Genomic DNA, 27,251 nt, shown 5'->3' with positions numbered 1-27,251 from the left:
CGACGTTAACAGCGTTTCACCCCAATTACCGTCATCAAAATATTGCAAGCGGAAGGCTCTTATACTGAAGAGGTGAATGTTGACAAAGAATACCACAATTCTGACGACGGAAGCTAAAGGTTGGGTCATTCAGACACCCACTGGACATCCGAGGGGTCTGTGTAGAGGAGAAGAGAGGACTGGCCGTGCTGAGTGAGTTAAATTATGAAATGTATGTGGTGAGTACGCTTCGAAGTGGGGCGGTACGCGAACCGTTCGCAATTAGGTCTACCTACCCTATTGCCCGTTTTACGAGAGACCAGTCAGTAATAGATGAATAGTACGTACAGGCCTGACTAAGCGCGTTGGGTTACGCTGCTGGTCAGGCATCTGCTTGGCAGATGTGGTGTAGCGCATATGGATTTGTCCGAACGCAGTGACGCCTCCTTGAGCTACTGAAACTGAAACTACCAGCTAAACGCCCATGCAGCCAGCTAGTACTGTGAGGTGAAACGACGAAAGGGAAAGGACTCCAGTAACCTCCCATTCCCGACTTTAGGGTGAACTTTCTGCCAAGAGGGTGCTGGCGTTGACATGGCAGGTCTACATGTAATGCATGTATTAAGATGTAAGGAGAAAAGCCGGATGGCTGGTACGTTATGTCTCTCAAATGCTCCGCTGAATTAGGGATCCTTTTCTGTGCTGAAACAGCAATGAGGTTTTGTCAACATTCACGTCAGGTTTTGTCAGTGGTTTTCAAACGTAAATATTTGACTACAATGATTGTATGACTGTATGGATATACAGATTAATGAATTAAAAATAATTGTAATACACAGATGTATAAACAAACAATAGACTGGAAAACAAAGTGTATGGCGACTGAAATTACTTGAAAACTGGCGTGAAATAAGGCAAATAAATGAATAGATAGATTAATAGATAAATAACAACGACAACAACAACAACGATAATAACACATAATAATAATAATAATAAGATTGTTAAAAACAAACAAAAACATCCACTCAAATGGCGTCAAAGAATCTATCAAAGGTCGCCCCAAAATGCAAAAAAATAAACCAACTCGACAATTGATGAATGAACGATTCGATTGATTAATCAAACAAAACATGCAAGTTTCTGGTTGCTTATGAAATTTATACACCTTTCAAGCACCTATGTACAGATTCAGGCTAACGCCCGGATGTAGAAGACAAAAATTGAAATCGTGTGCTTGTTAGGTCAAAGGTATCACTTCCTTCATTGAACCTCGGAGGGCGCGAAACTTATTTTCATCCTGAAGACAAAAAAATATTTGAGCATTGTATAAGCCAGGTAAGTTTTGTCAATTTATTGTTGTCAGTGTGACAGGGACCAGATAATCTGCTACTGGTCACATGCGCATTATCAGTGAGTGTTGAACAAATTTATAATGACAACCTTTAACAAATCTGGGACAGATCTAAAATCTACGTTGTCCTGGTCGGTCGGAGCACGTGACCGGTAGAACCAACTTCTCATAATTTTACGCTGACGACAGCAGAAAGAAATTTCGACCGGCGTGGGGTCGGCATCGTAGAACAGTGCGGAACAGCTTTGAGAAGGCTAAGTATGTTAATTGTCAGAAGTGACATAGTTTGATCAGCCTAGTAGATAAAGGGTCGTCTTTGCTTTTGAAACGAAATTTATTGGTTTGTCAGCCCAAGGTAAAATATCTATTCCGCACTGCTTCAATTTGGAAGGACTGTAGATTGGTGTCCGTTTTAGCGAAAACGGACCCATTATTTCGTGCTGTTTACAGACTGACTGATGATATGTGTATGTCAGACTAAGTAAAATACCAGACGTTCACCCGTACATGTAGACTTGGCTCAATTCGCTGTAAGTTCTAACTCATTGAGACAGAATTTGAGAATACCAACCCAGCACATCAAGTTCTGCGAAAATGGGGTCTTCTATCCTAACTTTAATGAGTTAAAGATCAGGACCTCCTGTGTATCTTTTCACCCATAGTTTTCTTGATTAAAGCAGTTGAATCGAAGCACGACTGCTTAACACAATCCAGTACTTCGGCTAAGTTGTGAACACTTCCTTAGAACAATTATGTTGATTCAGAATGCAATTACAGAAAGACGTGGTTATGTCTACGACGGTGGTGGAGGAGGAAGTGACACTGGAAGACCTGGCGACCATGTGTGAAGAGAATCAGGAAGAACTCGCAGACCTCATTCTCCAAGAGGTGCCCTTCTACACCTTCTCCAAGAGTGAGCCAGTCACCCAGCTTGTTGGAGCCACTGCAGATAATCAGGTTATTGGCCAGCTGGATTGAGTGTGCATGTCCGGTGTGGGCAAAGTTGAGTGTCACTCTGTGTGTATAAATGTCTTCAGTATAAAGATTTTTTTTTATTCAAAGCTGATGTTCTAGCCAACTAATGAACAAGAGTGTAATTCAGTCACATCTACAAACTGGAAGCATGACATGACAAATATCCAAACAATGATAATTTATCAAGTATAATACTGATGTGCTGTTTGCAAGCTTAGTAAACAAATAAATTGATTGTGATAATTGCACCCCATGGAAGCATAACATAGTTCCATTCTGGAACATTACATGCTTTACTTAATCCTCCCCATGCCCTGAAGCATTAAGGCTGTAACCCAAGGATCTCCACTGCTGCCTATCTTTTGCTTTCACAGCTGGCTTCCACCAGGAACAGTGTTTCAAACAGCATATAATGCACAGTATCTATGGAAGCTAATATACTTCTTTCATAACTGGCAAATTGATCTCACAGTGGCAGGTAAAAAGATGGAAATTGGCACCGTCAGGTTTGTAGGTATCCATAGAAATGTGTATTTGGGTTTTTTTGTTTGAAGGTGACCCATTTTCTGGAATGTGATGTGGCGCTAACAACAGACATCACTGCCATTGCACAAGAAAATTGCTGCAGCAATAATTGCTACAACAATGAGGTATCACATGTCTCTAAGTGTTTGCATTAAATAGCATTACTTCATTAGTGTTAAATTTTTCCCTCCCCTCCTCAAACTCAGACTACCAAGAGACCAGATACATTTGATAAACTTAGATGATCTGTATATTGTGTATTGTGGATAAACAGGATGCCATTATGTGTAGTGACTTAATTTGATAATGTGCATAATGTCTTACCCTTTTTTTTCATTTCCCTGGACAGCTTTGATATGGCTGTGTGGTTGGCTTGGGCACAAGCAACAAAGATAGATAAATTGTGTTTCCTGTATGATGTATTGGAGGACGTTAGGGCTTGAGGTCTGTTCTGCTGGTTGGTTTTTAGCCCACATGTTTGATCAGCTACACAGCTGCAATCAGTTGATGAATACTTGTAATTTTGGAACTGTGACGTGTGATTGATAGGGTTTTATGCTTCAGTGCACACTGTACACAGATGGTGAGAAGTCCAGACTCTGAGGGCAGCACATCAAACCTGTCGTCCCATGATCAAAAGAAGTGTGGTGGTGGCCGCAAGATCCGAACCCCCAACACACTGCAACACATGATGGAGAAACATCGACACAGTGAAAGGTGTAGTAGTTCTTAATCATTTCCATGTAACAGAAAAGACAAAGGCTTTTTAAAAGATTCTTTGTAAAAATATGCGTCTTCATCCAAAATGTAATTGTAGACTGATGATATATGTTACCACTTTGATGATCAGACACCGATTAATTCTAATGTGTTGTTGCAGCTGTTTGACCTGTTCATCCTGCATGTGCGTGCATTTCTGCTTGTACACGAAATACACGTTCTACATTTTATTCATACTTTGAAAATGTGAAGACAGTATATTATCCAAACCTTACAGTATAATTAAGAACTGAAGGCGTGCTGAAAACGTCAGCAGTACAGAAATGCTGAAAGAATTTGCAAGTAACATGTTCAGCATATCAGTAGCAGCATTTCACAAATTGACTGCAGCTTTTTTTTCTTTTCTTTTTTCGTTTGTTTATTTGTTCATTGGCTGCAACTCCCACATTCACTGGTATGCATAAGTGGGCTTTTACATGTATGACTGTTTTAGCCCCGCCATGTAGCCAGATCATACTCTGTTTTCGGGAGGGTGCATGCCAAGTATGTTTTTGTTTCCGTGACCAACCAAACAATGACATGGATTATGGGATCTTTAACGTGCATATTTGATCTTTTGCTTGCATATCATGATACAAAAGCGATAGGGGGTTCAGACACCAGCAGGTCTGTACATCTGTTGATCTGGAAGATCAGAAAAATCTCCATCCTTTACCCACCAGGCGCTGTAACTGGGATTCCAACCCAGGACCCTCAGATTGAAAGTCAACGCTTTAACCACTCAGTCATTGGGTCCGTCTCCTGCAGGTCTTGAATCATGACGGTGATTGTTGTGTGCTGTCAATGTGCAGAAAACGACACCACTCCTTGAACGAGCGCCTGAAAGCTATCTGCCATCTGATACCTGGATCTGCATTGGACAACCGAGAGACCAAGGTACACAACTCGATCTGATCTTCAGGTGTATTGTACGTGAGACAAAGTGAAAGTCATCCATTTTTAGTTTGGTCAGTATTCTGTTCATATGGAAAAAGAATCTGCCGTCAAAAATCTTACCTGTGGAAATGCTAATGTAATATTAACGAGAACGGCAGGAGAGACGGCATGGGCACTGGCCACCAGAATTATGGAGGAAAAAAGATAGAGCACCAAGGTTATGAAAAGCAAGAGGAGAATGTTGACATCATACTTGACTCTGCCATAATCAAAAGAATACTGAGACTGGAAAACATTCAATGTGTCCAAGTTTTTTTTAGAATTCAGTCAGTGTATGAGCTCTTCAGCCACACTGGCACAAGGCAGATCTAACCCTGTGCTTAAGCTAGTTATCCAAGTGAACTGGGTAAACAGATTAATGAATAAATCAAAAGATGTATGCTTGATGAGGCTGCAGAAAATCTGAAAAATGGCCTGATGTTGCTAATTTACTTTTCGTCAGTGGTTTTCTTGTCTCTGGTGGTGGTGTCACCATGAAACTTATACACCTACAGTTATAGTTTTCCCTCTGTCATACACCTACAGTTATACAGTTTGCCCTCTGTCATCACTGCCATACACCTACAGTTATACAGTTTTCCCTCTGTCATCACTGTCATACACCTACAGTTACACAGTTTTCCCTCTGTCATCACTGTCATACACCTACAGTTATACAGTTTTCTCTGTGTCATCACTGTCATACACCTTCTACAGTTACACAGTTTTCCCTCTGTCATCACTGTCATACACCTACAGTTATACAGTTTTCCCTCTGTCATCACTGTCATACACCTACAGTTATACAGTTTTCCCTCTGTCATCACTGTCATACACCTACAGTTATACAGTTTTCCCTCTGTCATCACTGTCATACACCTACAGTTATACAGTTTTCCCTCTGTCATCACTGTCTTACACCTACAGTTATAGTTTTCCCTCTGTCATCACTGCCATACACCTACAGTTACACAGTTTTCCCTCTGTCATCACTGTCATACACCTACAGTTATACAGTTTTCCCTCTGTCATCACTGTCATACACCTACAGTTACACAGTTTTCCTCTGTCATCACTGTCATACACCTACAGTTATACAGTTTTCCCTCTGTCATCACTGTCATACACCTACAGTTATACAGTTTTCCCTCTGTCATCACTGTCATACACCTACAGTTATACAGTTTTCCCTCTGTCATCACTGCCATAAACCTACAGTTAGTTTTCCCTCTGTCATCACTGTCATACACCTACAGTTACAGTTTTCCCTCTGTCATCACTGTCATACACCTACAGTTACACAGTTTTCCCTCTGTCATACACCTACAGTTATACAGTTTTCCCTCTGTCATCACTGCCATAAACCTACAGTTACAGTTTTCCCTCTGTCATACACCTTCCACAGTTACGAAGTTTTCTCTGTGTCATCACTGTTGCCCGCATCACACAGGGTGTTGACGTGATGCCGTGATACTGGATGTCCCCCTCCCTCCCTCCCCCCCGTGCAGGTGGTGATGATGCAGCGTGTCATCTCCTACATTGCCTACCTGGAGAACAGCATCAAGCTGCTGTGCTGTCAGACAGGCAGCAAGCCCCACCCCAGCTGGGTCCTCCTCACCACCAACTTTTCTGCCTACTTCCACGACTACTTCAAAGGCATTGAAGGTACCTGCCACCCTGATGGCATGTCATGATGTGTGGCTGTTTCGTCTTGGTGATATCATGCGTTAGTGTGCGCTGCACACAGGAACTTCATTTGTTGTCTCAACCGAATGACTGAATGCTCAGTTTGATTTTCCAGTCCATCTTTGGAGAAGAGGCAAGAGCAGGATTTCAAGACAGACCCTCACGGACGCTGTGCTGGCAGATAAACATCTTAACCATTCTGACCCTCATGGACGCTGTACTGGCAGATAAACATCTTAACCATTCTGACCCTCATGGACGCTGTACTGGCAGATAAACATCTTAACCATTCTGACCCTCACGGACGCTGTACTGGCAGATAAACATCTTAACCATTCTGACCTTCAGGGACGCTGTGCTGGCAGATAAACATCTTAACCATTCTGACCCTCACGGACGCTGTACTCAGATAAACATCTTAACCATTCTGACCTTCATGGACGCTGTACTGGCAGATAAACATCTTACACCATTCTGACCCTCTACGTGACGCTGTACTGGCAGATAAACATCTTAACCATTCTGACCTCACGGACGCTGTGCTTGGCAGATAAACATCTTAACCATTCTGACCCTCACGGACGCTGTGCTGGCAGATAAACATCTTAACCATTCTGACCCTCACGGACGCTGTTACTGGCAGATAAACATCTTAACCATTCTGACCCTCACGGACACTGTACTGCAGATAAACATCTTAACCATTCTGACCCTCAGGGACGCTGTACTGGCAGATAAACATCTTGACCATTCTGACCCTCATGGACGCTGTACTCAGATAAACATCTTAACCATTCTGACCCTCACGGACGCTGTGCTGGCAGATAAACATCTTAACCATTCTGACCCTCAGGGACGCTGTACTGGCAGATAAACATCTTAACCATTCTGACCCTCAGGGACGCTGTACTCAGATAAACATCTTAACCATTCTGACCCTCATGGACGCTGTGCTGGCAGATAAACATCTTAACCATCCTGCCTCCTTCCTTCTGTTAGTATATGACGAATAAAGGACAGGAATTAGAAAAATGAAATGGTGTGCAGACAGAGGAGGAGGGAAGGAAGAGGACTGAGTAGAGGTGGCCCAGCTGTTTGTTTTGTGCCAGTTGTGTTTTACATTTGGGCCAACAGCAAAGTGAGAGCTGTATTATCAATGGTTTCTCCAGTCAATGGAAAATCATTTACAGCTTAGTCTTTTGTGAAGGACTATGACTCTCAAACTAGGAGGCAAAATTGCACTGGTTCTTAGTGCTGCAGCCTTGTGGGCTACTTGGCCTTTGGGAACCATCCCAACGCCGACTGTCCTAAAACCCTCTTGGCCGAGAGAGTGGGGATGTAACTTGGGCAAGACACTCTCCACGATAATCAAATTCTAGCCCAAATAGTCGGAACAGCAGTTGCCTCCTCTGCTGTTCTGATGGTCATAGTCGAACACAACTGACTATCATATTATATATATATATATATATATATATATATATATATATATAGTTGTGTGCTGATGGCTGCATTTGTGTTGCTGTGGAGAGGGAGAAAGGGTAAGGGGCAGAACTGACCGGATGACTCAGTATTGTTCAACACACATTACCTCATTTTACCATAGCGCTAGTCAAGTCAGGGAATAGATTTATTCCAAGACTCGTGGAGCATTTAAATGCCATGCTGGGCATGGAAAACAAAAGACCATACATTATCATTATCATTTTTGCATTTTGACTTAAGAGCATCAAAAACCGACATGCCTGATCTAATAATGCACCTGTCCACACCTGCTGAATACGGTGCTTGCATGGATGCACACACATGCACAGACCAGTGCATCCTGTCGAAAAGTTGATCAAGTTCTGTATCCATCAGCACCCATTTTCAGTCCTGGAAGAGGACTGTATTTCTGAAAGTGGAAAAATAGATAGTATTTCATATTATATATATATATAAAAGTGTGATATATGTTTACTTTCCAAATCAGCAGTCATTGAATAGGTCATAGTTTTTCTTGCATTCATCCAGTTTTTGTCATGAACACACTTCTTGCAGAGTATGTGATTTCTAGTTTATGATGAATTGTTTGGCCCTGATCTGTGTGGTTTGCTGATAGACGCAGACTTTGGAGACGATGAAGTACGCAGTGCCACAGACAACTTGTCCAAGTCATTGGAGGTATTCCTCTTTCTTTATCTTCCATGTTACTTCATTCTGCCCTGTGTATTTTTTGCCTGCACATGAGAATTGCTTTAGCATTAAATCCCAATTAATCTTATTGTTTTTTTAACTTTCAAATAAGTATTAATAAGAGACATGACTCTTGACAAACAATTTGAGAGTTTTCGAGCTTTTTTTTTTTCTTCTTTTTTCATTTTGTCAATGATCATAGCTAGTAAGCTGTGATTCACTACTCAGTAAGTATTAAACTTCACTGAGATGTATACAGTGCTTTTAATCCTGACAGATATTTAGAACAATCGTAAACATTGACAGGAGATAAATGAATATTTGCAAACTCATTCTTTTAGTATTTAAATCATCTTAAAGAAAAAAATTACAGTTAAAAACCCCCCTTGCGGTTGTAGGTAGCACAGGCTGTAATCCTTACAGAACTGAAAGGGTTAGGTGGTTTTTATAGTCTTTTAATCATCTAAGAATTACTGCTGCAACCTTAATGGCTGGGTAGACCTTAATGACGTTGAACAAAGCTGCAGTCCCAGCAAAACTGAAGGGGTTGATAAGTGTTCTTCATGTTAACAGGGGTGAATGAGTGGTCTTCATGGTAACGGGGGTAAATAAGTTCTCTTCATGGTAACAGGGGTTAATAAATGCTCTTCATGTTAACAGGGTTAATAAATGGTTTCCATATTAACGGAGGTTAAAAAGTTATCTTCATGTTAATGGGTGTTGATCAATGCTGTTCATGTTAATGGGTGTTGATAAGTGGTCTTCCTGTTAACGGAAGTTGATAAGAGGTCTTCATGTTAACAGATTGATAAGTAGTCTTCATGTGAACAGGGGTTGGTAAGTGGTCTTTGTATTAATGGGGGATAAGTGGTCTTCATGTTAATGGAGGTTAAGAAGTGGTCTTCATGTTAATGGAGGTTAAGAAGTGGTCTTCATGTTAATGGAGGTTAAGAAGTGGATCTTCATGTTAATGGAGGTTAAGAAGTGGTCTTCATGTTAATGGAGGTTAAGAAGTGGATCTTCATGTTAATGGAGGTTAAGAAGTGGATCTTCATGTTAATGGAGGTTAAGAAGTGGTCTTCATGTTAATGGAGGTTAAGAAGTGGATCTTCAAGTTAACAGGGGTTGATAAATGGTCTTCTTTGTAATGTTAGGAAACAAACGACGTCGGTTGTTATGGCAGCCGTCACCCCAAAGTTTCCTCCCCAACCGTGGACTCAACCACAGACCGAGTGGTGCCGGTAATGGCGCCCCAGGTGGAAGAGGAGGTGGTGGTGCTGTCCCAGGACTCGGGCGTTCCGGGTTCGAGTCTGGCCGGGGAGGAGGGGGACCGTGTGGGGGAGCTGTGGGGGCTGTGCGACACGCCTCAGGAGGTGGGGGCTGAGGGGGACGTCGTCGGCACGGAACACGGTGAGTGAGGGAAAGGCTGTGTGGGGTCGGTCAGTGTCCTTATACACTTCACACACATACATGTCCTTACATAGGATGCATGTCCTTGCACAGTTCACACATACATGTCCTTACGTATGATGCATGTCCTTGCACAGTTCACACATACATGTCCTTACATATGATGCATGTCCTTGCACAGTTCACACATATACATGTCCTTACATAGGATGCATGTCCTTGCACAGTTCACACATATACATGTCCTTACATATGATGCACATCCTTGCACAGTTCACACATGTATGTCCTTACATATGATGCATGTCCTTGCACAGTTCACACATACATGTCCTTACATATGATGCATGTTCTTGCATGGTTCACACATACATGTTCTTATATATGATGCATGTCCTTGCACAGTTCACACATGTATGTCCTTACATATGATGCATGTCCTTGCACAGTTCACACATGTATGTCCTTACATATGATGCATGTCCTTGCACAGTTCACACATGCATGTCCTTAAACAGTTCACACATATACATGTCCTTAAACAGTTCACACATATACATGTCCTTACACATGATACATGTCCTTACACAGTTCATGCATACATGTCCTTTCATACGTGTTCTTACACAGTTCACACATGCATGTTCTTACGCAGTTCACCCATTCATGTCCTTATACAGTTCACACATATACATGTCCTAATACAGTTCACACATATACATGACCTTACACTGTTCACACAAACATACAGTTCACACATAAAAGTCCTTAAACAGTTCACACATAAAAGACCTTGCACAGTTCACACATAAATGTCCTTGCACAGTTCACACACATGTATGTCCTTATGCAGTTCATGCATATACATGTCCTAATACAGTTCACACATATACATGACCTTACACTGTTCACACACAAAAGTCCTTAAACAGTTAACACATAAAAGACCTTGTACAGTTCACACATAAATGTCCTTGCACAGTTCACATGTACAAGTCCTTGCACAGTTCACACACATGCATGTCCTTATACAGTTCACCCATTCATGTCCTTATACAGTTCACAGATATACATGTCCTTATACAGTTCACACATACATGTCCTTATACAATTCACACACATATCCTTACACACGGCACACAGACATGTCCTTACGTCACACAGACATTGCAGTAACTGCAACGATGTTGTTGTCTGTGATGTTCATTCATTGCATCCAGACAGAACACTGCATGCAAGCAGAGAGGGAGGGAGGAGGCAAAGACAGAGACAGTGGTGCTCACCAGTCCAGGAAGTTATGGTTGTTCACATTCCTTGACCATGGTGTCAGAGGTATTTTTAGTGTTGCTGCAGTTGTTTGTGCTGGGCAGACATCCACGGTTAGTTACAAAACTAAACTTGACCATAGTGTCAGAGCTGTTTTTAGTGTTGCTGCAGTTGTTTGTGCTGGGCAGACATCCACGGTTAGTTACAAAACTAAACTTGACCATAGTGTCAGAGCTGTTTTTAGTGTTGCTGCAGTTGTTTGTGCTGGGCAGACATCCACGGTTAGTTACAAAACTAAACTTGACCATAGTGTCAGAGCTGTTTTTAGTGTTGCTGCAGTTGTTTGTGCTGGGCAGACATCCACGGTTAGTTACAAAACTAAACTTGATCATGGTGTCAGAGCTGTTTTTAGTGTTGCTGCAGTTGTTTGTGCTGGGCAGACATCCACGGTTAGTTACAAAACTAAACTTGATCATGGTGTCAGAGCTGTTTTTAGTGTTGCTGCAGTTGTTTGTGCTGGGCAGACATCCATAGTTAGTTACAAAACTAAACTTGATCACTACAGTGACCTGACAATTCTCTGTGTGTGTGTGTGACAGGCGATGCAGGTGTGTTCTTCAGGTGTTCTCTGGATGACGGTGTGTCTGCCATGCTGGAGATCTCCTCCAGCACCACTGAGGTAGGGGTCGTGGTGACCTGCTGCCTCCTCCACACTGGAGGTGGGGGTGGGGGGTGCTATTGTTAATGTTTGTGAAATCATTAACTTTAATCGTTCATCAAATGTTTATTGTTCTTTGTACTATGTAATACTTGAATTTTTGTGTGTGTGTGTATATATATATATATCAGGGTTCGTCATTAACATTTTTTCACATGAGCGCCTGCGCTCTACTTTCAGAATTTTGATGAGCACAAACTGAAAACTAAGAGCGCACACTAAAAACTTCTTCTTTTCGCCATCCCCTTCACCGTCAGCCTTCCTTTTTGGGATCAAATATTTCAGTATTTTGATTTTGCATGGCCGCGAAATCGATCGTGTGCTCCACTTTTCTACTCTTCAAGTCTGAAGAGCGCTCTTTTGCATAGCCTCCCCTGATTCACTAGGCCTACTTCCGGTTGAACTAACAAAACGTAAACAGACAGCTTTCAAACTTCGGTAAATGCAAAACGATCGCGCTTTTGACTCTTGTTTGTGATGGACAATGGAATAACAATTTAGATACAGTAGTGTATGCTTATGTCTTTTCAAAATCAAGAGCGCAAGCGCTCTGAGTCAAGGAATTTTCCAGAGCACAATTAGTTTTTTCAGAGCGTTCCGCTCAGCGCTCCCGTTAGTGATGAACCCTGTATATATATATATATATATATATATATATGTGTGTGTGTATATATATATATATTAGTCATGAAAATAATTAAAATAAATATTAAAAAAAGTGTGTTTGGGGGAGGAACTTGGAAGAGCTGGACAGATAGTTGAAGTGTGGGGTGGGTTGGGGTGAATTTGGAAGAGCTGGGACAGATAGTTGAAGTGTGGGGTGGGTTGGGGTGAATTTGGAAGAGCTGGGACAGATAGTTGAGGGGGGCCAGGGGGGGTGACAATAGTTGAATCAGTCCATGTTACTTGAAGTGTGTGCGTCTGTCGCTTTTGTCTCTCTCTTTTATTTCATTCGCTTCTGTTCTCTCTCTCTGTCTGTTGGTATCTCTCTTTGTCTATCTGTCTCTCTCATCTTTCCCTCTGTAAATATTTTCTTTCAAGGAGCCAACTATTGTGTAAAGTTTTCATTTGTCTAATTGTTTTTGGCATACAAAGAAACAGTGTTTTGTGTAGTTTTCATTTGTTTCAGAATATTTTATTTTATATCAAGTCAGCTATTTTTTTTCTTTTTTTGTTTTTGTTTTTGTTTTTACTAGTCTGTACATATTTCATCTGACAAAGAGCCAACTATTTTGTAAAGTTTACTCTTGTCTGTAAATATTGTTGTACAAAGAGCCACATATTTTTTTTTAATTTTCACTTGCCCCTAGATATTTCATCTAACAAAGAGCCGGGTGCTTTGTAAAGTTTACACTTGTCTCTAAATATTTCATTTTACAAAGAGCGGCCCTGTTTTTGTTAAGTAATCACTTTACTGTTAATATTTCGTCTTTGGAAGAGCCAATGGATTTGTGAAAATTGCACTTGTTATTCAGATATTTCATGGAGGGGGAGGGTGGTGGTGTAGGAGTGGGTTTGTGTGTGTTTTTTTTGTTGTTTTTTGTACATGTGGTTTCCTCTTTTTTTTTTCTTGATATGTGTGGACAACCCACTGAAAGTTGGGTTGGGTTTTTGTGTGTGTGTGTGTGTTGTTTTTTTTTGTTTGTTTTGTCTTGATGCGTGTGGTTTCCAGTGTCTTACGAGGACAAGCCACTGAAAGTGGGGTTGGGTTTGTGTGTGTGTGTGGTTTTTTGTTTGTTTTGTCTTGATGCGTGTGGTCTCCAATGTCTTACGAGGACAACCCACTGAAAGTTGGGTTGGGTTTTTGTGTGTGTGTGTGTGTTGTTTTTTTTTGTTTGTTTTGTCTTGATGCGTGTGGTCTCCAATGTCTCACGAGGACAAGCCACTGACCCTGGGGCTGGGAGAGAGCTACCGGCAGGAGGACTGGAACCCTGGCAAGGAGTCCGCGGGGCCCCCTGACCAGTGCCTTCCCAAGGTGTGGGGCAGCAGCCCCGTGCTGTCGCCTGTGGGGGGCAGCCTGTACACCTTGCACAGACCTCCCCCAGACACCGCCCAGCGTCGCAACAAACGCAAACAGCTTAGCCCTCGGCGCTCCACCTCCCAGGACGATTACCTTTCCGACAAGGCTTACCTCCCTTCGTGGTCCACGGCTCCGTCCAGATATGCCATGCACGACTCCGGCAAAGGTCAGGGGGTGGGGTGGGGTCGTTGTGGTGTTGGAAATTTTATCGTAACATTCTGTTGCTGTTTTTTTTGTCATATGTTTTCTCATTGTGTGGGATTTCAGGCTGCTCTCTTCAGGGAGAGCGTGTTGCCACAGTCGCAGTGCCACCCTTTTTTTCTTCTTTTTTTTTTTGTTTTTTTTTTTGTTGTTGTTGTTGCCTGCAAGTGTGTTTTGTTTTACAGTCAAAGTGGATTTTTCTGTTGAATTTTGTTAGAGACAACCCTTTTCTTGCCATGGGTTCTTTACATGCACAAAGAGCATGCTGCTCGTGAGACCTCAGATTATCATTTCATCCAAAAGACTAACATCCAAATGATTGGTAGAAATCACAATTCTTTCATATCCCCCCCCCCCGCCAAAAAAAAACCATGAAGGATTCTTAAATCCTATATATATATGATAGTGAGTCACGTCCGACTATGACCATCAGAACAGCAGAGGAGGCAACTGCTGTTCCGACTATTTGGGCTAGAATTTGATTATAGTGGAGAGTGTCTTGGCCAAGTACATCCCCACTCTCTCGGCCAAGAGGGTTTTAGGACAGTCGGCGTTGGGATGGTTCCCAAAGGCCAACTAGCCCACAAGGCTGCAGCACTATGAGCCAGTGCAGTTTTGCCTCCTAGTTTGAGAGTCATAGTCCTTCACAAAAGACTAAGCTGTAAATGGTTTCCCATTGACTGGAGAAACCATTGATAATACAGCTCTCACTTTGCTCTCTCTCTCTCTCTCTCTCTCTCTCTCTCTCTCTCTATATATATATATATATATATATATATATATATACACACATATAAAGTATCACCTGATTGTGAGGTATGTGTTGTCCCTTTGATGTCTTGTGAATCTTGCTGAGGAAAAAAAATAACGTGGGAAGGGGGTGAGGATGTTCAGTCTTCAAAACAAAGGTGAGGTGGTGGAACCTTCCAGGTCACTTAGGACACAGGTGATGGGTCAAAGGTAAGGGGTGAAGGGGCAGAGGGGAGAGCACCCACACTCACGCAGCAGTGGCTGCAGTGGAGGGGGGCAGTAACCGGATCAACCTGACGAGGGAAAGAGGACCTGACAGTGAGAACCACTATCAGTGAATGCCTCGCTTGCACTGCAGAAGGAAGACGCGTTTTGCTCCAAGAGCTTGTAGTTTTACACTTGTGTGCATAGTGTTTGAATGTGTATGTTTTTCAGTGCAGCACATGCGTAACTATATCTGCATGTTTGTTTTTGCATGTCATGTGTGTATGTGTGTGTATTTAGATCTATCTCTCTTTCTCTCTCATTATATATATATATATATTGTGGCGTTATACATTTACAATGCCTTAAAGCGTTTGCGTATTGCTATAACTTAGATCATAATATCAACATAGATTGTCAAACATAACAAGCATCTGAAGTGTGAATGTTAAACAATATGTTTTTGAAAAGTGTTTGTGTGATTGATATAATTGTGACTTACCCCTTCAGTAAGGGGCTTAGGCCTAAATCTGAACAAACAATTTCGTATTCGTATTCGTATATATATATATATATATATGTATGTATGTATGTGTATTTTGATTTACAGAGAGCAGTCCCAGCAAAATCTTCACAGCACATGCATAATTCAGTGCTTCTGAATACGTGTTTGTGCATGTGTCTGTGTACGCATGTGTATGTGTTGTGATTCGCAGTTCCAGTAAAGTCTTAACAGCAAATGCATAATTCAGTATCTCTGAATGTGTGTTTGTGCATGTTTGCATGTATGCATACTGTGTGTGTGTGTGTGGTGATTCACAGACAGCAGCCCCAGCAAAGTGCAGCGCATTCTGCCCTACAACATCCGCTGCAACCACCGACACCCCGTGCAGAGACTGCAGGCCACTGGTGCCAGGCTGGGCATCGTCCCCGCCCCCACACCCCCTCCCCTTCCCCGCCCACCACCTGACCTGGACAGGTGAGTCACCAGACACATAGGTAATGATTCTGTTGAGACTGTAGGAATCTGTAAAGGTTTTTTAATGCATGTGCACAGCATGCGTATGTACTTCTGAGATGTAGTCTAAAGGAATATACAACAAAATCCCTGTGGGATTCAGCTCGTGAACAGATTTGTTATTTATTTCTTTTCTTTTCTTTTCTTTTTTTATATATTCTGTAACATGACTAAAGAACAAACATTTGGTTTTTTTTGTTTTTCTTTTTTACATATTCTGTGACATGACTAAAGAACAAACTACAGATTCTTTCGGGTGTTGACACATCCAGTTGGAAGCTTATTTGTTATTTTTTTGTTTTTGTTTTTCTTTTTTACATATTCTGTGACATGACTAACAAAGAAGCTACAGATTCTTTTGGGTGTCGACACATCCAGTTGGAAGTTCATTTGACAGCAAACTGATCACGAAAAGAAGTGCTGGTGTACTGAGATTATAAGGCGTGTTCTCCAACTTTTTAATGATTTCCGATTTTACCGGTACATAAGGCTGCAAACCAACGTAAGGACAAAGAGAAACATGGGTGATAAAGAAAAGACAGCCGTGATGAAGAGAATGCGTGTGGAACACTGCCTTAGGCAGAACTGGCGTGAACGTCTACAATTGTGTGACAGGTCAGCTTTTTTTCGTGTTTTTTTTGTTTTGTTTGTTTTTAGGGGGGCGTGAGGGGGGGGGGGGGGGGGGTATATATGTTCTCTTCTATGGCTGCTATCAAATGTTACATGAATTTCCTGATAATTCTGGTTTGTTCAGGATTTTTGGAGGCTGTAGTACTGATGGTCAGTTGGTAGGCTTCTCTGACCAGAAGCCATGGCAGTGTGTGGGGGTATGGTAGCTGTTAAGCGACCAGAGTTGTGTCAGTGTATAGCTGTGGGTGTGATAGCTGTTAAGTGACCAGAGCTGTGTCAGTGTATAGCTGTGGGTGTGGTAGCTGTTAAGTGACCAGAGTTGTGTCAGTGTATAGCTGTGGGTGTGATAGCTGTTAAGTGACCAGAGCTGTGTCAGTGTATAGCTGTGGGTGTGGTAGCTGTTAAGTGACCAGAGCTGTGTCAGTGTATAGCTGTGGGTGTGGTAGCTGTTAAGTGACCAGAGCTGTGTCAGTGTATAGCTGTGTGTGTGGTAGCTGTAAAGTAACCAGAGCTGTGTCAGTGTATAGCTGTGGGTGTGGTAGCTGTTAAGTGACCAGAGCGTTGTAAGTGTGTGTGTCAGTACATGGTTGTGGGTGTGGCAGGGAGGCAGCCCCCCCACCCCAGGACAAAGGCAGCACCAAGCTGGACCTGCGCAAGACGTCCTGGATGAACGGCTTCATGATGTTCAGCAGGCTCAACCGGCGCCACTTCATTCAGTCTGTGTTCTGCATGGTCTTCTGTCTGTCCGTCTGTCTGTCTGTGTCACTTGAGATGTACTGATCAAGAATCAGTGTTATCAACATGGTGTTGTATATATTATTGTCATATGTTATCCTTTCTCTATCTCTCCCCCCAAACCGCTACTTCCTCCTCACCCTCTGTACTGATCAAGATTCAGTGTCAACATGGTGTTGTATACATTATTATCATGTATTATCCTCTCTCTCTTTCTCTCTCTCTCTCTCTCTTCCCTCCCCACAAGGTCTGGATGTAAAAAAAAAAAAAAAGGAGTACTGCTTATTCCACTAACCTCCTTCTTGAAATAAAATTAGTTTCATCTGTCTCTCTGTCTGCCTGTCTGTCTCTCTCTTTCTCTCTTATTGAAGTGTACATAAACAGGCTGTGTGCATATTTTCATTTATACCGTTTTTTTCATGTGTGAAAAAATAAAAAATTGTTTCATTTCTTTTTGATGCCCCCCAGGATCCTTGTTTTACTGACTGTGACAGTTTCAGTTTTAAGATGGTGTCAAGGAATTCAGACTGGTCCATATACGCTGCCCCACATCTGCTGAAAAGAATAAAAGAAGAAAAAGTAGATGCCTGACATTCACATAAACCCATTGCGCTGGTCTGGCCATGAAAGTGATGATGATGATGATGATACAGACTGAGGCTTAAACCTCCCGAAAAGTGAGCTCGTGCCATGTACAATAAAAGTAATACATAAGTATACATAAATTCAATTACAGCTTACTATACATATATACAAGCATGTGCACATACAAAAACACAAATGCATGCACATGCACACACAGCCTTTAGAAGTTTAAGAAGCACATCAATCAATATGATTGTTGGCAGAATGGAAGAGGTTTGTATTGAGAGACTTCAAACTAAAGTGGGGAATCCACGTTTTGTTACAGTAGGTCAGTGAGGTTCTATTTTTGTTTATATGCAGTTTAGAAAAGAGGAAAAAGTATTCGTTCACAAGTTTTTTTTCTGACAATCAGAGCCAGAAGCCCTGACAAATGAAAAAAAAACCCCATCTTTTAAAAATAGGTTGCAATGTGTAATGATGGTCAACCAGTTGTCACCTTGTTGTGAAGAAGTGTCAGAAGTTCCAGGCTTTTATTGTGCACAGGATGAACTTTTGCTCTGGTTTGAAAACATTCACACAGTGACACTTCCAAAAGTTTTTGTTCTGAGAATGTGCTATGGTAGTGACTGACTAGGTTTGATGCATGTAAAATTCCTTTGTCATGTGTGTAATATACTGTGCCGTGCAGGTGCATGAGGTGTGTGGTGTGCATAGAACAGTGACATAGGTGTGTGTGTGTGTGTGTGCACAAGGTGTGTGCTGTGCAGTGACACTGACAGGTGAGGTGTGTGTGTGTGCACACAAGGTGTGTGCAGTGACACTGAAAGGTGAGGAGTGTGTGTGTGCTCAAGGTGTGTGCAGTGACACTGACAGGTGAGGTGTGTGTGTGCACAAGGTGTGTGCAGTGACACTGACAGGTGAGGTGTGTGTGTGCACAAGGTGTGTGCTGTAGCACTGACAGGTGAGGAGTGTGTGTGCACAAGGTGTGTGCAGTGACACTGACAGGTGAGGTGTGTGTGTGCTCAAGGTGTGTGCAGTGACACTGACAGGTGAGGAGTGTGTGTGCTCAAAGTGTGTGCAGTGACACTGACAGGTGAGGAGTGTGAGTCAGTGAGGAGTGTGTGTGCTCAAGGTGTGTGCAGTGACACTGACAGGTGAGGTGTGTGTGTGCTCAAGGTGTGTGCTGTAGCACTGACAGGTGAGGTGTGTGTGTGCTCAAGGTGTGTGCAGTGACACTGACAGGTGAGGTGTGTGTGTGTGTGCACAAGGTGTGTGCAGTGACACTGACAGGTGAGGAGTGTGTGTGTGTGCAGTGACACTGACAGGTGAGGAGTGTGTGTGTGTGCACAAGGTGTGTGCAGTGACACTGACAGGTGAGGTGTGTGTGTGTTCAAGGTGTGTGCTGTAGCACTGACAGGTGAGGTGTGTGTGTGTTCAAGGTGTGTGCTGTAGCACTGACAGGTGAGGTGTGTGTGTGTTCAAGGTGTGTGCAGTGACACTGACAGGTGAGGTGTGTGTGTGTGTGCACAAGGTGTGTGCAGTGACACTGACAGGTGAGGAGTGTGTGGGTGTGTGCACAAGGTGTGTGCAGTGACACTGACAGGTAAGGAGTGTGTGTGTGTGCACAAGGTGTGTGCAGTGACACTGACAGGTGAGGTGTGTGTGTGCACAAGGTGTGTGCAGTGACACTGACAGGTGAGGAGTGTGTGTGTGTGCACAAGGTGTGTGCAGTGACACTGACAGGTGAGGTGTGTGTGTGTGTGTGTGCACAAGGTGTGTGCAGTGTCACTGACAGGTGAGGTGTGTGTGCACAAGGTGTGTGCAGTGACACTGACAGGTGAGGAGTGTGTGTGCTCAAGGTGTGTGCAGTGACACTGACAGGTGAGGTGTGTGTGTGCACAAGGTGTGTGCAGTGACACTGACAGGTGAGGAGTGTGTGTGCACAAGGTGTGTTCAGTGACACTGACAGGTGAGGTGTGTGTGTGTTCAAGGTGTATGCTGTAGCACTGACAGGTGAGGAGTGTGTGTGCTCAAGGTGTGTGCAGTGACACTGACAGGTGAGGTGTGTGTGTGCACAAGATGTGTGCAGTGACACTGACAGGTGAGGAGTATGTTTGCACAAGGTGTGCGCAGTGACACTGACAGGTGAGGAGTGTGTGTGCACAAGGTGTGTGCAGTGACACTGACAGGTGAGGTGTGTGTGTGTGTGCACAAGGTGTGTGCAGTGACACTGACAGGTGAGGTGTGTGTGTGCACAAGGTGTGTGCAGTGACACTGACAGGTGAGGTGTGTGTGTGCACAAGGTGTGTGCAGTGACACTGACAGGTGAGGTGTGTGTGTGCACAAGGTGTGTGCAGTGACACTGACAGGTGAGGAGTGTGTGTGCTGTAGCACTGACAGGTGAGGTGTGTGTGTGCTCAAGGTGTGTGCAGTGACACTGACAGGTGAGGAGTGTGTGTGTGCACAAGGTGTGTGCAGTGACACTGACAGGTGAGGTGTGTGTGTGTGTGCACAAGGTGTGTGCAGTGACACTGACAGGTGAGGTGTGTGTGTGTGTGCACAAGGTGTGTGCACTGACACTGACAGGTGAGGTGTGTGTGTGTGTGTGCACAAGGTGTGTGCAGTGACACTGACAGGTGAGGAGTGTGTGTGTGTGCACAAAGTGTGTGCAGTGACACTGACAGGTGAGGTGTGTGTGTGTGTGTGCTCAAGGTGTGTGCAGTGACACTGACACGTGAGGAGTGTGTGTGTGTGTGCACAAGGTGTGTGCAGTGTCACTGACAAGTATGTGTGTGTGCTCAAGGTGTGTGCAGTGACACTGACATGTGAGCAGTGTGTGTGTGTGTGCACAAGGTGTGTGCAGTGACACTGACAGGTGAGGAGTGTGTGTGTGTGTGTGCACAAGGTGTGTGCAGTGACACTGACAGGTGAGGTGTGTGTGTGCACAAGGTGTGTGCAGTGACACTGACAGGTGAGGAGTGTGTGTGTGCACAAGGTGTGTGCAGTGTCACTGACAGGTATGTGTGTGTGCTCAAGGTGTGTGCAGTGACACTGACAGGTGAGGTGTGTGTGTGCACAAGGTGTGTGCAGTGACACTGACACGTGAGGAGTGTGTGTGCTCAAGGTGTGTTCAGTGACACTGACAGGTGAGGTGTGTGTATGTGTGCACAAGGTGTGTGCAGTGACACTGACAGGTGAGGTGTGTGTGTGCACAAGGTGTGTGCAGTGACACTGACAGGTGAGGTGTGTGTGTGTGTGCACAAGGTGTGTGCAGTGACACTGACAGGTGAGGTGTGTGTGTGCACAAGGTGTGTGCAGTGACACTGACAGGTGAGGTGTGTGTGTGTGTGCTCAAGGTGTGTGCAGTGACACTGACAGGTGAGGAGTGTGTGTGTGCACAAGGTGTGTGCAGTGACACTGACAGGTGAGGAGTGTGTGTGCACAAGGTGTGTGCAGTGACACTGACAGGTGAGGTGTGTGTGTGCACAAGGTGTGTGCAGTGACACTGACAGGTGAGGTGTGTGTGTGTGTTCAAGGTGTGTGCTGTAGCACTGACAGGTGAGTGTGTGTGTGTGTGTGGACAGAGCCCACCCCGGGGTGCACACGTCCCACATCAGCAAGATCATGGGACACGCCTGGCGCAACATGAGCAAGGAGGACCAGGCTCCTTATAAGTAAGAAGCACAGTTCAAGAGCAAACATGTTGCTACGCTGTTTGTGAGAACATTTGTTGTGTGGGGGACATGTTTGAGCATGTGCATGTTCAAGCACCTTTTTGTATGTGCACATATTCCTACTGAATTTTGTCTCTGTATATGATTTCCAGTCTGTATTTGTGATTCTTGTCCCCTCAAATGTTCTTTGTAACTCCAGCGCACTTAGTAACAAAGATATTTTATCCTGTGAACTCCAACCTGTGTGCAGAATGTCTATTCTGTTCTGTGTGAACTCCAACCCGTGTGCAGAAAATGAGTTCTGTTTTGTTCTATGTGAACACTACCTTGTGCAGAGAATCTTTTCAGTTCTGTTCTCTCTTAACTGCACCCTGTGCACAAAGAATCTATTCTTTAATGCACCATGTGAACATCACCAGAGAATCTATCCTGTTCTGTTCAATGTGCATTCCAACCTTTGTGCATAGAATGTATCGCACTCCAACCTTTGTGCATAGAATGTATCGCACTCCAACCTGTGTGCAAAGAATGTATCGCACTCCAACCTGTGTGCAAAGAATGTATCCTGTTCTGTTCTCTGTGAATTGCACATTGTGTACACAGAATCTGTTGTGTTGTGTTCAATGTGCACTCCAACCTTTGTGCATAGAATGTATCGCACTCCAACCTGTGTGCATAGAATGTATCGCACTCCAACCTGTGTGCATAGAATGTATCGCACTCCAACCTGTGTGCAAAGAATGTGTCCTGTTCTGTTCTCTGTGAATTGCACATTGTGTACATAGAATCTGTTGTGTTGTGTTCAGTCAGCACTCCAACCTGCGTGCAAAGAATGTGTTGTGTTGTGCAGCATGTGAAGTGCCCCCTGTGTGCAGGGAGAAGGCCCAGCTGTGTGCCAAGGAGCTGTACCGTGTGTACACCAGCCAGCCCTGCCTCTCCCAGTCCTCTGCCTTGGCCACCTCCACCACCGACACCACCACCACCACCACCGCCATCACCACTGCTACTGACAGCACCCCCACCTGTCCTCCCCCCCTGTCCCTCCCCTCTCCCTCTCAGCAGTGAGTGGCTCCTCTCACACTGACGCAATGGACGTGGAGACCAGGTGAAAAGTCCACACCTTCGTGGCCATCATTGTCATCCTCATTCATCATCAATATTTTTGAAAAAATGTTTTTAAATGTCGAAGATTCTGTGGCCTTTCATGCCCTGCTCTCATGGTGAGCTCAGTTTTGATCCCCCTCCACTTTCGTGCTTGGGGTGAGTTCTGTCAAAGTCTTCAGTGTCAGCAGATTCATAGTGGAGTGTTGATGGGGGGAGGGGGGAGGGGGGGGGTCTCCTCTCTGGAGGGCAGGGGATGTTCGCTCAGTCTGACTGCGATGAAGCCATTATTGTCATCAGTGGGGGGCTTAGAAGGTTGTGTCCTTTGTACGTTAAATCAGAATGCCACTGAACACCACCTAAGTGATTCAGCAGCGGTGCAGGGTTTCTTCTGGTGTGCAACCTCCTGGCGACCTAAAATCGATAGTTCCCTGTGGATTGCTGACGCTAGGACTGTGACAGGTGAACCTGGGTGTGGCTGTGTATGGGGGACTTGGAACGAGCAGCTTTGGAGAAAGGCCACTGGAAAGGTACAGATGATGGGACAGCCCCCCAAAAAGTCCACACCTTTTCACCCTCATGATTTTACCATATTTTGCACCAGATTCGCAAAATCATATTAGATATTATATACAAGGGTAGACAAATGAAAGAAAGAACAGGTAACCAGTAAAATACCTCCAAACGATCTCAGAGAATAGCGCTTTAGTGGACTTGTGTAATGGAATCATGGTAGTTGTCTCAGTGTGCCAAAGAGATAGGCAACTGATGTTTGAGCAATGCAGGGCTCTTGTTACTCCCCCTGTGACTTGTGAGAATACACTACCATTTTACAAAATGCACTTCTCTTTTGTGGTAGAGTTCACCAACAGTATTTTGAGGGTGAACAGGGCTGATTTAAAGTCACTCTTTTCTCGGGGTCTGGTTTGTAACCACACTGATCTGCTTCCACCAGGGACCATCACAGGAAGATAGATAACCTTGTACTCGAATGTTTTGCCGTGAAAGGATTGTGATTAAACTGTTGTTGCATTTGAAAGAAAGATTACTGATCAAAACTGATGTGATTGTTGCAAAGAAAGGATTATGACGTTGATACATCTGCTATTTTAGTGATAACCTTATATGCTGATAGAGATCATTGTGGTATACTGCAGAAATAGTTGACAAATTGCAGAAATAGTTGACAGTGAAAATGTGAAGTGAAAGTTTTTAAATCAAAGGTTACTGCACCCATCTTGATCCACCCTAACACTGGATCCAGAATTTCCTCTTTTTTTTTTTTTTTTTTTTTTTTTACAATTAATTGGATGAGTTCAATTTTACAATTGGTGAAGTTAATTATATTTACAAAGTGAATATGAATCATCAAGTTACATTGACAGTGCTTTAGAGTGTAGATTATGTATTGACAATGCTGGAAGTATTGTGTAGATTTGTGTTTTGCCATGTGATAGTTTGAGGTAAGTGCTGTTTTTACCCTGTGTCGTAACCCTTTGAAACCTGTGACACTTCCGGCTAATCACTGAACTTTCCTGTTTGGCAGAATAGTTCGGAACTCACTACTCAAAATGTTTGAAAGAAAAGAAAAAAAAGATTGGTAAGAACATGTAATACCAGTCAGAACACGGAACAAGTACAGTGAAGCTGTTGTCAGTATGTTTCTGTAATCCTTCACAATTTGGGGTTTCAGACTACGTATTTTGTGCCATTATTTATACGCCGATATATTCCCATTCACTGGTTTATAAAGCCTGTTGCAGCAAGTTTTACACATTGCTGTGTTGTTAGCCACATGTTTTCTGTTTGTACCATTCAGTCTCTATATGCCAGTGAACCTTGCACATCTCATTCCATTTGTGCCATTTGGTGTTGCTGGGTTTCCATGTCTGCCAGAGATTACCAGTGTCTACCATGAGAGCCAAGTCCTTGATGAATAGGTCTTCATGGTTACGTTTGAAAAGGTCTATACTTTCAGTGTCATTGTACAACAGTGTGTCGTATGGAGTGTTACCTTTTGGTGTGCTGCTTTGTTTCTGACTTAAGTCAGTATGTTTCAATCAATAATTGTGAAGTCTATGTTTTAATCAATAATTGTGGAAGTCTGTATATCTCATCAATTTCAGAAGCCAGTTAGCCTCTCCCTATTCCTGTATTAACACACCTGAAATACTGTATTATGACTTGTGTCATGGCAAGACTTAAGTGTTGGCAAATTATCATTTTACTTGTGTTATGGCAAGACTAGAGTTGGCAAATTATATTCTGACTTGTCATCATAAGACTTGGTGTTGACAAATTATATTTTGACTTGTCATGGCAAGACTATAGTGTTGGCAAATTATATTTTGACTTGTGTCATGGCAAGACTATAGTGTTGGCAAATTATATTTTGACTTGTGTCACGGCAAGACTATTGTGTTGGCAAATTATATTTTGTGTCATGGCAAGACTATAGTGTTGGCAAAAAAATCTGACTTGTCATGGCAAGACTAGTGTTGCAGCAGATAGTTTTTAGTGACTGCTGGCATCTGAATATTCATTTCTATCTTTGCATATGAGTCTAGGTGCACTGATAATGGCTTTGGTTTCTTTAGGCTTGTTTTGTTTAGTAATATAATCAAGAACTGAAGTTTGTATGATCAAGGACTGAAGCTAACTAATCAGAAAATATGTGTGAGTTTACATTGAAGAACTATTTGCTCCAAAGTTTTCATTTCTTTGCGTAAGAGAAATATTTACATGAGTTGGGAAAGATTGTGGATGTGAAAAGCTTTTTGTTCATGGAAGTTTCATTGTAACATTGTATGATGAAACCTTGATATATCTTCAGATGCACTATCTATAGAAAAGTTAATATTTTCACCAGAACTGGTCTTGTATTCTTCCTTTTTTTTTCTTGAGTGAAGTGTGCACAAGAAGGAACTTTTATTTTTTCTATTTTGTTTCACTGCTGTATTTCTTGTACTCCACACACTAAATGCCAAAAGCAGGCAAGCAAGCATACCAAAGGACTCCACACCTTGGTATATACAGGGCAAAGTGGTTTACTGTGCCAGGTTCTGCAGAAGACAACAGCTGATGAGTGTGTCAGTAGTTGGTTTCTCAATGCGGTATCATTGCATTCAGATCAATCCATACAGTATACGCTGCACATCTTGGCAAACGCCTTTACAGCAGCATAACCCAACGCACTAGTAAGGCTTTGAGTGCATGCATCTATATTTATACATACCTGTCGGAGTGGATTTCTTTTACAGAATTTTGTTAGAGGACAACACTTAATGACTACCAAGTTAAACCGATCTCAAAGTCAAAGAAGGCTGCTCACTTGCGTAGCTTTCGTCGGCGATCCAGCCGGCTTCTTCAGCGCAACTGCTGGGTAGAGAAGCAGCTGTACACATCGCCGTGAGCGAACTCCCGACAATGTGACTTGACGAGTGAGGAGTACACCGACAGCAGGTTGTGTCGGCCCCGGTCAACACTTTACAACACTTTTTGCCACGGGTTCTTTTTCCAAGTACCAAGTGTGTGTGGTAACAAAGCCTCGGATTATCATCTCATCCGAATGACTGGACGCTCATCATCTCATCCGAATGACTAGACGCTCATCATCTCAGACGCTCATCATCTCATCCGAATGACTGGACGCTCATCATCTCAGACGCTCATCATCTCATCCGAATGACTAGACGCTCATCATCTCAGACGCTCATCATCTCATCCGAATGACTGGACGCTCATCATCTCATCCGAATGACTGGACGCTCATCATCTCATCCGAATGACTGGACGCTCATCATCTCAGACGAATCACTGGACGCTCATCATCTCATCCGAATGACTAGACGCTCATCTCATCTGAATGACTGGATGCTCATCATCTCAGACGAATCACTGGACGCTCATCATCTCATCCGAATGACTGGACGCTCATCATTTCATCCGAATGACTAGACGCTCATCTCATCCGAATGACTGGACGCTCATCATCTCATCCGAATGACTGGACGCTCATCATCTCAGACGCTCATCATCTCATCCGAATGACTGGACGCTCATCATCTCATCCGAATGACTAGACGCTCAATTTGATTTTCCAGTCAAGCTTGGGAGAAAGGTGGAGACTGGTTCAAACCCAGACCTCAGCATTGGTCAACGAGCGTCTTAACCATTCTGCCACCTTCCTCAGTAAACAGTTGACAGCAGTGGGATGAGAACCCACACCTTTGAAGCAACTGGTGACAGCTGGTGGTGGAGGGAGCACTGTATTACTCTTTTTGTCACAACAGACTTCTCTGTGTGAAAAAACAGGCTGCTCTCCCCAGGGAGAGAGCGTCACCACACTGAAAGCACCACTCTTTTCCTGCCTGCAATTTTATTTGTTTTACTTTCAAAGTGGACTTTTCTACAGAACTCTGCCAGGGACAATCCTTTCTGTTGCCATTATGTGTTCTAACTTGGTTTATTGTTTCATCCGAATAACTAAGTCCAGACCACCACTCGAGGTCTAGTGGAAGAGGAGAATATACTGGCAGCTGTGATCAGAA

The 27,251-nt window shown here is 43.4% G+C and overlaps 1 protein-coding gene across 1 annotated transcript; it reads left to right on the top strand.

Annotated features, from left to right (window-relative positions):
* The first annotated feature begins 1,293 nt into the window (after positions 1 to 1,293).
* On the top strand, positions 1,294 to 25,512 carry LOC143296663 (uncharacterized). The gene is made up of 14 exons (XM_076608693.1): positions 1,294 to 1,317; positions 2,111 to 2,290; positions 2,863 to 2,958; positions 3,414 to 3,550; positions 4,405 to 4,489; positions 6,037 to 6,193; positions 8,316 to 8,377; positions 9,544 to 9,799; positions 11,665 to 11,744; positions 13,660 to 13,969; positions 15,781 to 15,937; positions 17,209 to 17,322; positions 21,511 to 21,600; positions 22,476 to 25,512. Exons 2-14 carry the CDS (start codon positions 2,123 to 2,125, stop codon positions 22,663 to 22,665), a joined length of 1,902 nt encoding a protein of 633 aa, XP_076464808.1. The 5' UTR covers positions 1,294 to 1,317; positions 2,111 to 2,122; the 3' UTR covers positions 22,666 to 25,512.
* Positions 25,513 to 27,251: the final 1,739 nt, after the last annotated feature.

Source organism: Babylonia areolata, chromosome 21 (genome assembly GCF_041734735.1).
Source record: "Babylonia areolata isolate BAREFJ2019XMU chromosome 21, ASM4173473v1, whole genome shotgun sequence".
Taxonomy (NCBI): domain Eukaryota; kingdom Metazoa; phylum Mollusca; class Gastropoda; order Neogastropoda; family Buccinidae; genus Babylonia; species Babylonia areolata.
The sequence above is the reverse complement of the archived record's forward strand: the minus strand, read 5'-3'. Positions and strand labels throughout refer to the sequence as shown.

Bases quoted from the DNA above. Each gene is read 5' to 3' on its own strand.
- LOC143296663 (XM_076608693.1), top strand. From the start codon at position 2,123: ATGTCTACGACGGTGGTGGAGGAGGAAGTGACACTGGAAGACCTGGCG. The intron at 2,959-3,413 runs GTATCACATGTC...CACTGTACACAG, and splicing joins ATAATTGCTACAACAATGAG to ATGGTGAGAAGTCCAGACTC. The intron at 17,323-21,510 runs GTCTGTGTTCTG...GTGTGTGGACAG, and splicing joins AACCGGCGCCACTTCATTCA to AGCCCACCCCGGGGTGCACA.